Source organism: Salmo trutta, chromosome 12 (assembly GCF_901001165.1).
Source record: "Salmo trutta chromosome 12, fSalTru1.1, whole genome shotgun sequence".
NCBI classification, from domain to species: domain Eukaryota; kingdom Metazoa; phylum Chordata; class Actinopteri; order Salmoniformes; family Salmonidae; genus Salmo; species Salmo trutta.
The window spans coordinates 14,633,176-14,650,491 of NC_042968.1; the positions used below are offsets into that span (position 1 = coordinate 14,633,176).

The 17,316-nt window shown below is 44.3% G+C and overlaps 1 protein-coding gene across 4 annotated transcripts in view; it reads left to right on the forward strand.

Moving 5' to 3' along the window:
* Positions 1–17,316, forward strand: part of LOC115202985 (ankyrin repeat domain-containing protein 11) — a 142,475-nt gene that overhangs the window by 115,307 nt on the left and 9,852 nt on the right. For all 4 annotated transcript variants that reach the window (XM_029767210.1, XM_029767208.1, XM_029767207.1 and 1 more), the window contains 5 exons: positions 5,810–5,942; positions 14,415–14,588; positions 15,608–15,808; positions 16,812–16,954; positions 17,051–17,198. In XM_029767210.1, the coding sequence (XP_029623070.1) occupies positions 5,810–5,942; positions 14,415–14,588; positions 15,608–15,808; positions 16,812–16,954; positions 17,051–17,198 (799 nt within the window). The remainder of the gene's footprint in view (positions 1–5,809; positions 5,943–14,414; positions 14,589–15,607; positions 15,809–16,811; positions 16,955–17,050; positions 17,199–17,316) is intronic.

The following is a 17,316-nucleotide window of genomic DNA, read 5'->3' on the forward strand; positions in this document are numbered from 1 at the left end:
CAATGTTGGCATTTACGTTTGTCCCCATTACCAGTAAAACATAATTAAAACCTATGTCTTTCATTTAGTTGCTGTGCTGTTTGGTTGTTCATTCGTTTCATTCTCAACCAGGATGTCTCTTACTGTGGAACGCCGTTTGGGTCTTGGCGTGTCAAAATACACTACTTGACATGTCAAATAAGCTTGTTGACCAATAACGACCTGAATATACATTTTTCACGTCGTTATTGCACGTTGATTACACTATCACTCGTATTTCATATGTCACAACGATTAATCGATATGTATGTTATGATGCTGGTAAAGTTGTCTCACACACCTACAGTGCTGGTCATAAAAAAAAAGCTAGCTAGCTCATGGATACAAACAATGTTCTTCCCCAAAAACAGCAAAACGACAATCTGTTTCAGTAGCTATAATTTGCTTGCTAACTATAAATAAGACATTTCTTATTTGATTAATGGTGGTCGGACCCATCTATGTGAAGCTAGCCACAATAAGGATTAGCCACAATAGTGGACTTTGCGGTTAGCCTTCAAAATAAAAGTATGACATTGACAGTGATGCAAATCAATACAAATAGTAGAATTATGCCATAATTGAATAGATCATGCTAAACGAGGTTGGAATGTTATATAAAATCAACAAAAGACAATTTGTTAATTTGACAAAAATCTGTTGAAATCACACTGGATGTATTAGACTTTAGAATTGCATTGGGAGCATACTTATTTCACTGTACAGCCTTACCTATGGATTGTGGATCAATGACATGGGGTATCAGTATACTGAGTGACACCCAGAGAACATTATCGTCGTAGCTCTTATTATGGGACTCTGAAACAACTGTGAATTGAGCCACATTTATTGTCAACCTATATGTATTGAACACTATTCCCGAGGAAAAACAATACTGCGTGGATGTTTTGGAGTCTGATAACTCGGAGGACATTGGGAAAAATATCTTGGGTATTGAGTAGACCAATACCCAATCCTTAGGTAAAGCTGTACAGTGCGGTATGAATGTCAATACACACTATAGGGGAGGTGATTTCACATAGTCACTGTCCCGTGATAAGATCTGCAACACTTATATTTGCGTATACTCTAAACAATTGTGTTCTGTGGGTGTTTCCGAGTAGACTGATACCCCATTTCATTGCTTCACATTCCAACCTTGTTTAACATTATCTAGTCTAAATATGGCATGATTCCACCAATTGTAACCTTTTGCATCACTTTCAAAGAGTTACTTTTATTTTGAAGACAAACTGCAAATTCCACTATTGTGCCTAATCCTTATTGTGGCTAGCTTCACAACACGTAACCCGGTCCGGTCAAACCTCACTAGCAAGAAGAACTAGCAGGCTGCTTCTAACGTTAGCTTTGGGCCACAAGGCTAAGTAGCTGGCTAGCTATTTATTTTCATGAACTGAAGTTCAATTTCAATAGGTAAACAACAAGTGGCTACCTAGCTAATACTTACTCACAAGGATTCCTAAATTATTGCTTAGAATAATTAAAATGATTGCAGTTTCTACTGGTCATTGTTTTCAGGCTGGTTGTATTGGTGCTAGCTAGGTACCAGGCTAAAGCTAGCTACCCCAGAAGTTGCGGTCGAACAAAAAAATGCTTTATTACCAATGCGGTATTGTAAACACGTCATTCGTGGCCGGTGTTTGCTTGTTTGCAGACTTTTTTGTACAGCTTTGACAGTGCTACTGATAGTAGTGGTGGCGCTTGGCTTGCACGTGCAAATTCAGAACACACAATATTCTATAATAGAACTGTGTTATTTGACATTTTATCTTTTTTGACATGCAAAGACCCAAACGGCGTTCCATAGTATGTCGTGAAGCTAATAGCAGCGACGCTATTACTGTGGAACTCCGGTAGGGCAACGTGACCAGTCGGCGAAAGCCAACATCACCCACGACAGAGAACGGTTGATTGTCAAGGGCAATGAATTCCATTATCTTGGCCTTAATTGATTTCGACTTTGCGTTGTCTTGCTGAAATGTTCTTATTCTTTCAAATGACTGCTCGATCCACACAGCAGACATTGTGGGCTAGGTTAGGAATACTGTGTTGCACGTGTAGCGATACATTTTACGTGGCGTCATTACGTCATGTAGGTATGAACGGTAGCTTTGACATCATTTTTTAAAATCGTCGTTAAACTAAACCGATACCAACGTTGCCGTTTTTAGCTAATATCGGCCGACTCAAATAAAATGCAATTGGTCACATACACATGGTTAGCAGATGTTAATGCGAGTGTAGCGAAATGCTTGTGCTTCTAGTTCCAACAGTACAGTAATATCTAACAAGTAATCTAACAATTCCCCAAATCTAAAGGGGTGAATGAGAATATGTACATATAATTATATGGATGAGCGATGGCCAAGCGGCATAGGCAAGGTGCAGTAGATGGTATAAAATACATTATATACATGTAATGTAAGATATGTAAACATTTATTAAAGTGGCATTATTTAAAGTGGTATTGTTTAAAGTGACTAGTGATCCATTTATTAAAGTGTCCAATGACTGAGTCTCAGTGTAGACAGCAGCCTCACTGAGTTAGTGATGGCTATTTAACAGTCTGATGGCCTTGAGATAGAAGCTGTTTTTCAGTCTCTCTGACCAACTTTGATGCACCTGTACTGACCTCGCCATCTGGATGGTAGCGGGGTGAACAGGCAGTGGCTCGGGTGGTTGTTGTCCTTGATGATCTCTTTGGCCTTCCTGTGGCATCGGGTGCTATAGGTGTCATGGAGGGCAGGTAGTTTTCCCCCGGTGATGCGTTGTGCAGACCACACCACCCTCTGGAGAGCCTTGCGGTTGAGGGCGGTGCAGTTGCTGTACCAGGCAGTGATACAGCCCGACCGGATGCTCTCGATTGTGCATCTGTAAAAGTTTGTGGGATTTAGGTGACAAGCCATATTTCTTCAGCTTCCTGAGTTTCTTCACCACACTGTCTGTGAGGGTGGACCATTTCAGTTTGTCTGTGATGTGTACGCCGAGGAACTTAACTTTCCACTTCCTCCACTGCTGTCCCTTCGATGTGGATAGGGGGGTGCTCCCTCTGCTGTTTCCTGAAGTCCACGATCATCTCCTTTGTTTTGTTGACGTTGAGAGGTTGTTTTCCTGACACCACACTCCGAGTGCCCTCACCTCCTCCCTATAGGCTGTCTCGTCGTTGTTTGTGATCAACCCCACTACTGTTGTGTCGTCTGCAAACTTGATGATTCCGACATGTGCACCGATATATCGTGCATCCCTACTTAAAATAGTGCATTTTGCAAACTTGTATGTCAAACTTGTTATTTAGTTTTTTTACCGACGTGAATTATTGCAACACTTGCAACTTATTCACGTGTCCCGCTCTCTGAAACGTTCCTTGCTACTGTATTGAATGCACTACGAATACCATCACACAACCCTCCCCTTTTAATACAGACATGCTTTCTGTGTTTCTAGATGTAGCCTAGAGCCAGGGAAATGGCTGTATGTAGTGTTGCATCAGCTTAATGACTCATGATACAGCATAGGTTATGTGCTTTAGCCAGCCAGCTATATATGGCTCATCTGAGTAGGTAGTCCAGGTTTTATCTATGAACTAATCTTCTTTATTTTTGACCAATGAAGTGGAGGCTGCTGGCACTGTGTAGCAAATTTAGATCCTCATGCATCAAACGCAGCATTACGTTGCTGGGCAGGCAGGCCAGGGCATTCTTCTGCAGTCAGCCTGACACTGAGACACTCAGACAAAACATGAGAGATAAGTTCCTAGAGATTTTCTCCCCGGGTTCTAGGTTAGACCACTGAATATAATTTCCCAGAAGTGGATTCTAATGAATGGTGCTGTTAATTAGATGTGAGCGGAGTTGTAATGGTAACGTAATAACAGGTGTCATTTCCTGTGTTATTGTTTCTCCACATGGTTGTGATACTAGGGATTAGGGAGACATTTCAGTGGGGTTTTCCCCTAGGTAGTGGGGAGAGCTGTCCCTTTAAATGGCAGCTAAAGCCAGCTTGTGTTTTTGTGGACGTGTTGCCAGCATGGACAGCCACAGTGGGCTTAGGCGCAGAATGATGATGTCATGGTAATCACTGGGTCAGCAGCAGCAACCCAGAGGAGCAGCTTTACGCGAGTCTGCTATGTACAGCCTTCCGCACAGAATTGCATCAGACTCTGGGAGGGAGAGGAGGAGCGAGAGCGTTGCTAGTCGACCAGTAAACACGGTCTCTCATGAAGGCAGTCTTGAAGCAGTGGCTCACAGCTGTCTTTTAATTCAGCTCTCTTTTCTCCGCGTGTTGCAGCAAGACTAGCTCTGCCTAGCGCTAACGCCTCTGTCTGTCTTGACATGTTGTTTTGTGTATGTGTGTGCCTGTGTCAGCTGTCTGTATACTGTGTACTGTCTTTCTGTTGGGAAGTTCCTCCTACATGTAGAGCTATGTATATTGTCTCTCGTTCCCTCTCTCTCGCTGGTGTACAGAGTTACTGCTAAGCCCAGCTCTAAGCAGGATGAGCTTGCTGTGTGTCTACACTGTACTGTGAGGGTGACATCATAGTCTCATGACTGTAGGAGGGCTGGGTCTTGCCAGGGCGGGCTGCAGAGCGAGCCACTGTACAGCAGTGGGAACTAGCCTGAGAAAGAGAGAGCGTTCTGCTGCTACATTCCACCTCTTATCTGACCTGATCGGATCCTGCGTCTCCGCTCTGTGGTAAACAGCCACCTACACAGAGCTCTTTAATTAGCCTTCCTTACCACAGACAGCACCCGGCCGACAATCCAGATGCTCTGGCCCTGTAAATCTAGTGTTTAGAAAAAGAGGCATTACATAAGGTTTTATAATGGTTTGCGATGTTTTTAATTATAGCAATCATTCAAATCTGGGTTCACAGAGTTCTGTTGACTACAAACTAAAACCATCAGGTTGCAGTTAATAGCCTGATATTTGAATATATAAGCAGTATATTGTATAGAGGAGAGATATATTTTCCTGTTTTTGGAACACTACACTAAAATCCTTGTGCCCTTTTCTTATGAAGTGTTAGCCAGATCTCCCTGCTTCTTAGAGCTAAATGTGAGGGTGTTTCGTGTGAGAGCCGAGCAGACAGGCCCCGATCAGAGCTGCTGCATGGCCCTTTAACAGCAGTCTTTTGGGCCAGGCAGGCCGAGGGAGAGGCAGCACTGTGCTGTATAGACAGAACGTCAGCCGTAGGGAGCCGTTGGTGCCGGAGCAGGCCGCTTGCAGACGGGGGGACGGGAGCTTCTGATGGGTTCCAGTTGCCGTGGACCACAGACCCCGGCGGTGTTACCGCTCCTTCCATCTCTCTCTTTCCATTTGGGACTGTCTGCCTCTGCTCTGTGCTGCTCTGCTGCCGGAACGCCGAGAGGAAATTCCATGGAAAAGTCACGCTCTGCAAATCCCCTAATCGCTGGAAGTCTCTAGGCAGACAGAAGCACGTTGCAGTGTAAATCTTTGGGAAACACAGCTGCCGCCTGCCTGTCTCTTTGTGTCCCTCTGTCAATGTGTGCTGGCCTGGATGGCCTGTGTCCCTCTCTGTCTCTGTCTGTTCAGGCTCTGTCTTCTCCCAGTGCTAAGGGAAGTCTCCAACATTAGGCTGAAGCTTGGCACTCGTCTAGAGGAAGTTCTATAAATGTCCTTCCACATCGGCCCTTTCATTTTAAACTACAGTTTTAGTAGCTAGTAGTGTACCTCATAAATGATCATCTGTGTGTCTTTACTGTTATAGCTGTGGAATACGGTGTTCATGTTTTCTTTTTTTATTTGCCAGGATAAAGTATTGTCAAACAAGACTCCTAAATTGGACCGCAGCGATGGCGTCAAAGAGATGAAAGAGAAGGCATCCAAGAGGAAGCTTCCCTTCACTGTTGGAGCCAATGGAGACCAGAAAGATTCTGACTCAGGTAAGACTGGAGGGGGAGGGGATGTTACATCACTTCCTCAGCCTGGCAGTGCATGCTGGGAAAATTAAATGAAATGACCTTTTTATTTTTTTATTTTTTTAACCTTCATTTAACTAGGCAAGTCAGTTAAGAACAAATTGTTATTTACAATGATGGCCTTGGAACAGTGCCTTGTTCAGGGGCAGAACGACATATTTTTACCTTGTCAGCTTGGGGATTCGATCCAGCAACCTTTCGGTTACTGGCCCAACGCTCTAACCACTAGGCTACCTGCCGCCCCTATATGTGCATACACATATTTAGCAGATGTTACTGCGTGTGTAGCGTAATGCTTGTGTTCCCTAGCTCTAACAATACACAACAATACACAGAAATCTAAAAAGTTAAAGAATGAAATTAAGAAATATAGAAATATTAGGAGGAGCAATATCGGAGTCTGGAGTATAAATATATATATATATGTGTGTAATGGGATGTATAGATCATATAGACAGTATGTGGGTAGAATATGTAGTGTATCTGAAGAATAGTATATGTACAGCAGTAGTTAAATAGCATAGGCCTTGACTAGAATACAGTATATACATATGAAGTGGATTAAACAGTATGTAATCATTATTAAAGGTACCCGTATTCCAAGACAGTATGTACATAGGGCAGCAGCCTCTAAGGTGCATGGCAGAGTAACCGGGTGGTAGCCAGCTAGTGACAGTAGCCCAGGTGGCTGAGGTCCTTGATGATCTTCTTTGCATTCCTGTGACACCGGGTGCTGTAGATGTCCTGGAGGGCAGACAGTGTGCCCCAGGTGGTGCGTTGGGCTGACCACACCACCCTCTGGAGAGCCCTGCGGTTGAGGACGGTGCAGTTGCAGTGCCAGGCGGTGATACAGCCCGACAGGATGCTCTCAATGGTGCATTTGTTAAAGTTTGAGGGTCTTATGGGCCAAGCTAAATTTCTTCAGCCTCCTGAGGTTGAAGAGGCGCAGGGCTGTGAGGTGTGATGGTTAAGCTCCTGCAGGCTGGTTTTTTTCTAACCTCAAAGAAGAAAACCTCAAAGAAGGCTGTGTGTTTTGTTTAGCCTCGGTTTAACTTGGTTCAACTGTCCATCATTGGGAAAAATACCACACGGAACATGGGCCAATTAAGTGAGGATTTGTCAATCACGAGGGCCTGAAAAGGTTTGGGGTGAGACACTCACTTGTGTTATTCTTTAATAAGAGAGAAAGGGGGAACTACTGTTCCAGCTTGTTTGGCTTGAGCTTTGAGGATCTTGAAATGATTTGTTGATGATGGTCTGTAATAACATGTACGGTAATGGAACCCACATCTGTGTGCTGGGTTATTGGGTTGGTTTGATATGCTGCTGTGAACTTCAGCTGTTTCTTTGGGTAATATGGTGTCCAAACCATTGTGTACATTTCTCTTTTTGTTTCAGTGACCTTTTTGCAGGAAAAGTTAGAAAATTGTACTTCTCTATTTTTAAGATGTATTGAATATAGAACCTGTGTTCTCAGTGTAGCTTTAGTGACCAAATCAGGAGCGTAGTCAATCCCCCTGGTTAGTCACTACTATAGTGGCTTGGTTGTGTGTTTGCAGGTGGTAGTGACTCTGTAACCTGTTAGCAGGCTGTTGGCAGGCTGTTGGCAGAGAAAGGCTGCCTCCCACCTCAGTTTCTCCCCTCCCCCTGTCTAGAACAGTGCCCTGATTGTCCATTGTCATGCTGATGTTAGGGTGGAGTCTCTGCCTCTACAGCTAGGCTGGATATCTGTCAGTCTCTCACATTAACTAGACCATAATTCACTCATTGGCTTTGCCTGTAATTTATACACTTTCTGGGTGGAAATGTCTTCGTGTTCCCTGCCTGTTATCCTTCTCAGTGTCTTTTCCATCCACGTGTCTTAAACCTGGCTGTACAATGGAAACATTCATTAAATGGTTCATCCTTCATTGTGTTAGTTTTGTCTCCATGTAGTGTGTTTGTGTGTGGTTTCACACATACACTATCCCTCTTCTGTTGTCTTGGCCTTGAGAGCTAGTTCCTTTCATGCTGTGTTATTGTCTATACTAGAGGTCGACCGATTAATCGGCATGGCCGATTAATTAGGGCTGATTTCAAGTTTTCATAACAATCGGTCATCTGCATTTTTGGACACCGATTACATTGCATTCCACGAGGAGACTGCGTGGCAGGCTTGACCACCTGTTATGCGAGTGCAGCTTCAAAAGGACCTTGTGGCTGCAATGAGCCAAGGTAAGTTGCTAGCGCACTAATCGGCACTAATTATCTTATAAAAAACAATCAATCTTCACATAATCACTTGTTAACTACACATGGTTGATGATATTACTAGGTTAACTAGCTTGCCCTGCATTGCATATAATCAATGCGGTGCCTGTAAATTTATCATCAAATCACAGCCTACTTCGCCAAACGGGGGATGATTTAACAAAAGCACATTTGCGAAAAAAGCACAACCGTTGCACGAATGTACCTAACCATAAACATCAATGCCTTTCTTTAAATCAATACACAGAAGTATATTTTTTTAAACCTGCATATTTAGTTAAAATAAATTAATGTTAACAGGCAATATTAAACTAGGGAAATTGTGTCACTTCTCTTGCGTTCATTGCACGCAGAGTCAGGGTATATGCAACAGTTTGGGCCGGCTGGCTCGTTGCGAAATAATTTTCCATAATTATGACATAACATTGAAGGTTGTGCAATGTAACAGCAATATTTAGACTTAGGGATGCCACCCGTTAGATAAAATACGGAACGGTTCCGTATTTCACTGAAAGAATAAACGTTTTGTTTTCGAAATGATAGTTACGGATTTGACCATATTAATGACCAAAGGCTCGTATTTCTGTGTCTATTATATTATAATTAAGTCTATGATTTGATAGAGCAGTCTGACTGAGCGATGGTAGGCACCAGCATGCTTGTAAGCATTCATTCAAACTTTACTGTGTTTGCCAGCAGCTCTTAGCAATGCTTGATTCACAGCGCTGTTTATGACTTCAAGCCTATCAACTCCTGAGATTAGGCTGGCAATACTAAAGTGCCTATAGTCAAAGGTATAGGAAATATAAATGATATAGAGAGAAATAGTCAACCCGTCATAATTCCAATAAAAACTACAACCTAAAACTTCTTAACTGGGAATATTGAAGACTCATGTTAAAAGGAACCACCAGCTTTCATATCTTTTCATGTTCTGAGCAAGGAACTTAAACGGCACATATTGCACTTTTACTTTCTTCTCCAACTCTCTGTTTTTGCATTATTTAAACCAATTTGAACATGTTTCATTATTTATTTGAGACTAAATAGATTTTATTTATGTATTATATTAAGTTAAAATAATTGTTCATTCAGTATTGTTGTAATTGCCATTATTACATATATAATATATATTATATAAATAAAACAATTTTAAATGGCTGATTAATCGGTATCGGTTTCTTTTATGGTCCTCCAATAATCGGTATCGGCGTTGAAAAATCCTAATCAGTCGACCTGTACTCTATACCCTAAGGAATTTGTTAAGCACTTTAAAGCTGTCCCCTCCCCCTGACATTGGTGTCTTTCTAATGATCCTGTATCTCCCCTTGATATGGTGAACTCTCTTTGGCCCTTCATTGTGGGGATAGAGTCTAGACTGTGGCCCAGTAGGCCCGTGTATGGAGGGGTTGTGTGCCCCTGGCCTGCTCCCTTGTGCCTGCAGAAAAGACCAGAGGTGGTCCTGCCGCCCAGGTTCTGCTAGAGGAGTCTGGTCCGGCTGTGCTGCTGCAGGCCTCATGTCTGGTGGAGATGAATGTCAAGAGACCACAGAGGGATTCTGAACCCTGGGAAAAAACCGCTACAGGGATTCCAGTAGTGAACTTTGAGGAAAGTGCAGGCTGTACAGTCCTCTCCTAGTGGGCTGGGCTTCATATGACCCCCTGAAGGAGAGAGAGCTTCACATTTCTCCACCCTCATCCTGAGTGGAAAAAAACAACACAGAGAGCGAGTGATGAAACAGAAACCTCCTTAATGACTTCATAGCTATTTTCTCTTTCGCCCTCCTCGCTCGGTCTCTCTTTCTTTCTCTTTCTCAATCTGTCTGAGGGTATGGCAGTCAGTCCAGCGTGGCTCCTCTTCTGCTCAGAAAAGGAACTACTTGTCTGTTGTTTTCACTGTGCTGCGGGGCTGCTGGGAGAATACACCCCTGTGCTTCCAGGTCCTAGTGCTAGTGTTCTGATGGAGAGTTCAGACTGAGGCTATGCTATGTACTCAGTGGTTTTGCATGGCATCCGTAACACAAATTACCATAATTGGCCTATGAGATAATGTTTTGAAGCTATAGCTTGAGGCAGCTAAACAAAAAGATGGTGTTGAATTCGTAACATATTGGCTTTTGAGAAATGTACGGTATGACTACTTTTGATTGTATTGTTCAGCTATGAAAGATGAGCAAGTCAGACCCTTCACATCCCCTTATTATTTGGATTGTTTTGATGGAAACCGACAGAGGGACACAGGGAACTCATCTAACGTGGACTAGGCTACATACTTCATTTCAATTGTGGAATTCATGCTGTCGGTCATTTTCTTACCAGGGATTTGCTGCATTCTGCATTTGTGTTGTCTTTGCTCCAAACCCACAAGATGACAGTGTTCTATGATTTTAGTTATCTAGGCCTAGTACTGCCCTGTCAGTACATAACGTGAAGTCAGTGTGTGTGGTGGAGCCTTATTTGTGTGCATAACATCCATTTGTATGGTTCTAACTGGGCACTCAATCTCTACTGGAAGTTTTCTCCCCGAGGCATCTGTTAGATGAATGATGTAGCTAATTGCAGTGATTTACTCTCATCTTGAACACACTGTTTTGACAGTTTGCAAGGCATTCTTTTAGAGATGGTAGCTTGTGTAGCAGATCATTGTTGTACCCTGTATTGGCGTGGGGACCATCGACAGGCCTTGCAGCGGGAGTGTAGGAGTCATGGCCAGGGCTTGTCAGCGAGGAGACTGCTCTGGATAAGGCTATGAGGAGTGGGAGAAGGATCCAAGACGGTGATGAGTGCAGATCAGCTGCTGCCAGGCTAGCACACACATCATCTTCTTCACGATATGGCAGGAATACAGGATGCCTGTCTTATCAGCAGGTGCAGCAGGTGCTGCTTTCAGTAGGGACGGAGGGGGACGGGGGCTGCTGGCTTGAGGTCTTCTCCCCCGCAGCCCAAATCAGCCCTGTCTGTCTGCTGCACACCACCATTATTCAGATCCCTGGAGGGAGAAATGTTTTTGTAAAATTTCATCTCCCATCCTTTGGAAGATCCATGAATTATTCACTGTTACTTGACTTGATATCAGATTTGGTCTGGGTTCAGTTGTTTTGGAGCTTGACGGTCTCCACTAGGAATATTAGATAGGCTAGTAGTTGCACTCTGTCCAGGCGTTCTGAAAAGGTTCCATTGTTTCTCCAGACCGTCTTTGACCCCTTGTGTACGGTACCCTACATCAGGATGGCCCAGTGTACACTGTACATGGAGATAAGGAGGTCAAGCAGTAAGCGGCAGCTCTTTAATAGGCCAGCGTGGTGTGAGAGAAAGCCCTTTGGTACTCTGCCGATCTGTCTCTCTCTCTGTCATTACCACCACTGAAGACTGTTGTTCTGCACCGACACTTTCCATCGGCTCTCGTCATCATAGCCAAGCACAAAACAAAGCAGTGACACAACATCCTGTGGCCACTTCCGGTCTCTTCCGTCATTTCCTGTTTGCCGGCTGTGTCTGACTGGGCTGCTTGACAACGGAGCTCTCTCTTCTCTCCCTGTCTTCTGAGTAGGAGGGAATTACCTCTCACTATCCCACGCCATGACATTCTCCTGAAGGTAATCTTCATACATGAGCATGAACGTGTCTGGCTGCTGGGCGGCGGCGGCGGCGGTGGTGGTGGTGGTGGTGTTGGCATGTGTGGTAGTAAGCGCTAGTAGTGTTCATGCTTTGTTTTCAATCTCAGTCTGAGAAGGAAGACTGAGTTGTGGTGCTAATGTTTTTACACGTTGACGATGAGATCTCAGCCTGCCTAGTCGCCTCGCTTGTGTCTTCACAGTTGATTGCCATGTTGTACGTAATATAACACAGGCCAGTCCTACATACACATTGCAGTAAAGCAAACAAAGCTCACCAGGTCTACCTCTAATAATAGACCATAACTCTCCCACGCTGCAGGAACCCCAACTGACAGAACTGGTCTGACTGTATCCGTAGCTGTCACTCAGAGAAAGACAGGATGTTAGCATGTTTGATGTCCCAAGTGGAATGAAAGAAAGCTTGTCATCGTCTTTGTTGTCCTATTGAATTTGGGGACACCGCAACCGGACTAGGCCTACCTGGTTCCTCTGGTTGGGCTGGTTCTGGATTTGCCTGCCCCCACAGTGGGAAGCTGATAGTGAAGTTTCCACAATAGGCTAACACAATGGCGTCATGGGCCCATTGTAACTTGACTGTTGTCTTGCTGTGGCCCCCGCCCCTGGCCTAGGCTGGCGTTCCTGGGAACAGTGAGGTAGCTTGGTCTCCCTCCAACTTTCCCATCAGATCTCTCAAGTTAAAGGAAAAGTCAAATGCCACATCATCATGATGATACAAAACGCAAGTGATACTTTGCTTCTTGAAATTCCAATGTCTTGTGAATGTGACTGCTGACATGCGAAACATTTTGGGACAGTATCAACAGTAGACTAATGAACAAAATGTTGTTTTTGAGTGTGTTTTTCCTTGAAGCCGATCTTTGCATCGTTCAGTTGAAAGCAGAGAGTAACAGGCTCTTTTCCACAAGCTAAACACTTTTTTAAACGACTGCACACTTTTCTCTATGACTGTTCACTGTGTGTGTGCAGCGTGTGTGTACATGCATGTATGTATGCATGTATGTATGTATGTATGCATGCATGCATGCTTGTATGTGTGGGAGAGGGAGAGAGTGGGAGATTGAGGGATCAACCTAGTTGAAGTTACTTTGTATACATAGGCCTTTTGCCAATGTGTATATATAGTCTAAAATGTTTCATAACTTATTTAATTGTTTAATTAGAAGCAGCTATGGATATCTGTGGGCTTACATTGCATTTTCAGATGCCTCTGTCTTAATTCCATCCTTGTAATCCATGTGGGATGTGTGTGAGGGTTCTCCTGCTGTTTTGTTGTTTTTCCCGTCTTCCCACTCCATCTCATTTACATTGAAAATGGATCACACATGTTTGCGTGCCGCTTAGCCTACTCAATGCATGTCCAAATCTGGTAGAAAAAGTCATTGTAATTAGAGGCTTGTATGTGGTTTGATAGCAGCCCTTTTCAAGTACTGAAGTGGGCTCATTACTGACTGGGGCCCACTGTAAAGGCTTGGAAAAGCAACTGTAGCGTTTTCAGTCCTCGACATCCACCGTCTGAAACATCCACTGCTGTGGTTCATACTGTTTAAGTCTGAATAAAATGAATGTGTCTAAATGGCACATTCCTTTCAGAATGTGAGTGTGTATCAGGGGTGGGGGGGTACATTAGGCATAAGTATTCACAGATGTTAGTGAAAGTTCATCAGCTCTGACTATGGAAAATCTCTGGAAAGGGTTTTGTGACCGGAAGCGTGAGCTGCCATGTTTCCTACTCCTATTAATTGTGTTTGTGGCCGTCAGCAATCCACCCTGTTGAGAGCTACAGCGAGCAGGCTTGTAGATCTCCCCTTTGATTAGATGGCATGTGTTGATGTCTCCATGGACGCAGTTGAAGGCCATGTCATTTGTTTTTATTGATGGCAAAACGTTTTGGAAGGATCTTGTAGCTGGCACAGTTTGTTCAAACATTGCCGGAGCATACCACCAAATCGTCCAGCAGTTGCAAATGTAGAGTGTTTATGTATTCATGTGTCTCAATAGTAAAGTAAGACTGACATTGCTGTGGAGATTTTGATAATTCCTCATGGCACTGAAAATAATTGATAGGGCGTGTCTTTGAGGAGCAGCTGCTTTTGTCCAGCAGCAAGTCGCCTTGGCTCGGCCACGTTGAAATGAACTCCGGACATTTTGTAATCACTGTCGCTCTGCCGAGTCACACCCCCTGAGAGAGACATAAACATCAGACGGTCAATAGTTGACCTCTCCCTCCCTCTGGGGCACCTGGGTTTTTATGCCCACCACCATCCGCTGCCTCAGAAGATGGATGCGGGTTGAACTAGACTAGAGGTTGGTAGGGGTTTCACCTCGGAGGGGTTCCTTAGAACGTCACTGAGGACACTTATCTCACCTGTTGCCATGGAGATGTTGAATGAGTGTTATCAATGACTTGTTGTGGTCAGAAAGGAGATCACTTCAATTTGACATGCTGAAGTAGAAGCCGATATAACCTGAGAAATTTGCTATCCTGTGTTTGTATGCGTGTCTGTGCTACCCATAGGCCTCACATTGTCCGTTCCCCTCTCTCCTCGCAGAAAAGCAAGGTCCGGAACGGAAGCGCATTAAAAAGGAGCCCACCAACACCAGGAAGTCAGGCCTGCCGTTTGGGATGGGCATGCCAGGGATCCGGGCCGGGTACCCCCTCTCTGAGCGGCAGCAGGTGGCTCTTCTCATGCAGATGACGGCTGAAGAGTCAGTCAACAGTCCAGGTGCGTGTTTGTCATGGGTGCCACGTCTCTGAGGGTTCGGGGGGAGGGGGGTGCTGTGTCCCTGGTGCTTAGCGTCCCAGCCACACTTTTGCGCCATGCTTCATTAAAGAACAGACCACACTGCTTAATTAGAATTCAATTATACAAGATAACCCTCATCAATTTCCATTACTGCAGTGAAATGGACCTCTGCTGTCTTAGTCCACTGTTCTTTTCTGGGCCTGGCTGGTTGTGGGGAGATTTTTGGGCTCTAGAAGTTGGTGTCACATTCCTGTACGGTCAATTGTTGCTGCTTTGTTTTAGGATGTAGCATTCAACCATGAGGGAAATGAAAGTCGTTTACCCCAGGGATTGAGTCTGAGGGGACTAATAGTGCCATATCAGATCTGGGCCAAACCACAGAATATCCAGACCCAGGCTTTTTGTTCATTTCATATCTGTTATCTGTATTTAGATTAGTCGGATCTAGCATTTCCTCTTCAAGTGCTGTACTTATGTTCTGTCGTTAAAACATTGCGATTAAACGTTTAGGAAACGTAGGCTATTTCCTCTTATTAAGTAATAGCTCTGATCTGTGTGTTGGTGATTATGTCGTGCTTCTGATTTGGGTTATATGTTTCCTGTTAGTATTATTTGGCGGGTTGCTACTGTTAAAAACATCCGTGCCTGAGTTTTGTTCCTTAAAGACAGAACCCAGATGAAGTGAGTTTCAAATAGCATTCAGGACCACGCTCTGCAAACTCAATAATGTACATGTGGTTAAGGCTTTGGTTTAATCCACTAAATGTGATGAAATGAACTCAAGCAATTGGAGTCTTGGAGTTCTTCTTTTGATGTTTTGAGCAAGAGCGCCACCTACAGGCGATGGAGTTGTAACAGTTGTTTTTCAATTAAATATTCTGCACTGTTACGTAATGGTACTGTAATATGTAGCCATATGCTCATTTGGCTCATGTTTTTACTATAGAAATGAATCATGCCAATTCTATTAAAACTCAGTTTTTGTCCTGTTTTTGTAGACACAACACCAAAGCATCAGTCACAGTCAAGTCTGGGCCAGAAGGGAACGCCAAACTCTGCATCTAAAACCAAAGACAAAGTAAACAAGAGAAATGAGAGGGGTGAGACGAGGCTGCACCGGTCAGCCATCCGCGGAGAGGCACGCCGCATCAAGGAGCTCATCAGTGAGGGAGCTGACGTGAATGTAAAAGACTTTGCAGGTGAGCGTCGCTGCCACTGCAGGCTGGTGGTCATCTTACTCTCTCTGCTTCTCCTCTCTCTTTCTCTCTGCTCCTCCTCCTCTCTCTCTGCTCCTCCTCTCTCTGCTCCTCCTTCTCTCTCTCTGCTCCTCCTCTCTCTGCTCCTCCTTCTCCCTCTCTCTGCTCCTCCTCTCTCTCTCTGCTTCTCTCTCTCTCTCTGCTCCTCTCTCTCTCTCTCTCTGCTTCTCTCTCTCTCTCTGCTCCTCTCTCTCTCTCTGTCTTTGTCTCTCTCTCTGTCTGTGTCTCTCTCTGTGTCTCTCTCTGTGTCTCTCTCTGTGTCTCTCTCTGTGTCTCTCTCTGTGTCTCTCTCTGTGTCTCTCTCTGTGTCTCTCTCTGTGTCTCTCTCTGTCTCTGTCTCTCTCTGTGTCTCTGTCTCTCTCTCTGTCTCTCTCTCTGTCTCTCTCTCTGTCTCTCTCTCTCTCTGTCTCTGTCTCTCTGTGTCTCTGTCTGTGTATCTCTCTGTCTGTGTATCTCTCTGTCTGTGTCTCTCTCTGTCTGTCTGTCTGTCTGTCTGTCTTGGGGGGCCAAGCTGGAGCCAGTTGTACTGTTAGAGGGGCCAGTAACATTAGACATTATTGTTGTCATATTGTTTTCTTCACCGCATTAGCAGGCAAAAGACCATGTTCCGCGTTGCCACTGTCTAATAACGGATGTAAAAAAAGTACAATAGCAAAAATGTGTTATGTCAAAATTATTTCATACTCCACATTTAGGGGGGCCACAAGGGGGTCCAAAATTGGTGTCACAGGGGCACTGCCGCCCCCCCCCCGCACTAGTGCATGCTCCTGCCTTTCACCTCATATCTCCTTACTTCTGTATTACTTTTTATATTTCTGTAAATAGTTGCCCATTTCTTTGCTTCTCTAGCAATCTAAAATGTTCATAATTGGGTGCTATAATAATTTTGAATCCGAAAATTTGAGAAACATTAGAGCCGTTATTTAACTGTGTTTGGGATTCACAGGCTGGACTGCACTGCATGAAGCATGCAACCGAGGCTATTACGATGTGGCCAAGCAGCTGCTGGCAGCCGGTGCAGAGGTCAACACCAAGGGCCTGGACGATGACACCCCTCTGCATGACGCATCAAACAACGGGCACTTCAAGGTAACTTCAGCGTTACGTTTGTGATTGCTCATGGAAATAGTAAATTGCCGTGTTTAGGTCTGAGACCAATGTTTCAATGTTTATGTTTCTTTGTAGGTGGTAAAGTTGCTTTTAAGGTATGGAGGGGACCCTCGACAAAGCAACAGAAGGGGTGAAACCGCGTTGAAGGTTGCTAACTCCCCAACGATGCTCAATCTGTTGCTTGGAAAAGGCACGTATACCTCCAGTGAGGAGAGCTCGTCAGGTGTGTGGCATTTTCTACCATGAGTAGCTCTGAACACCTTCACTCTGCCATTTGTTACTTGTATTTTAACTTCCTTGCTTTTCCTTTAACCACTGGGTGTGACAGATTTTTGCTGTTC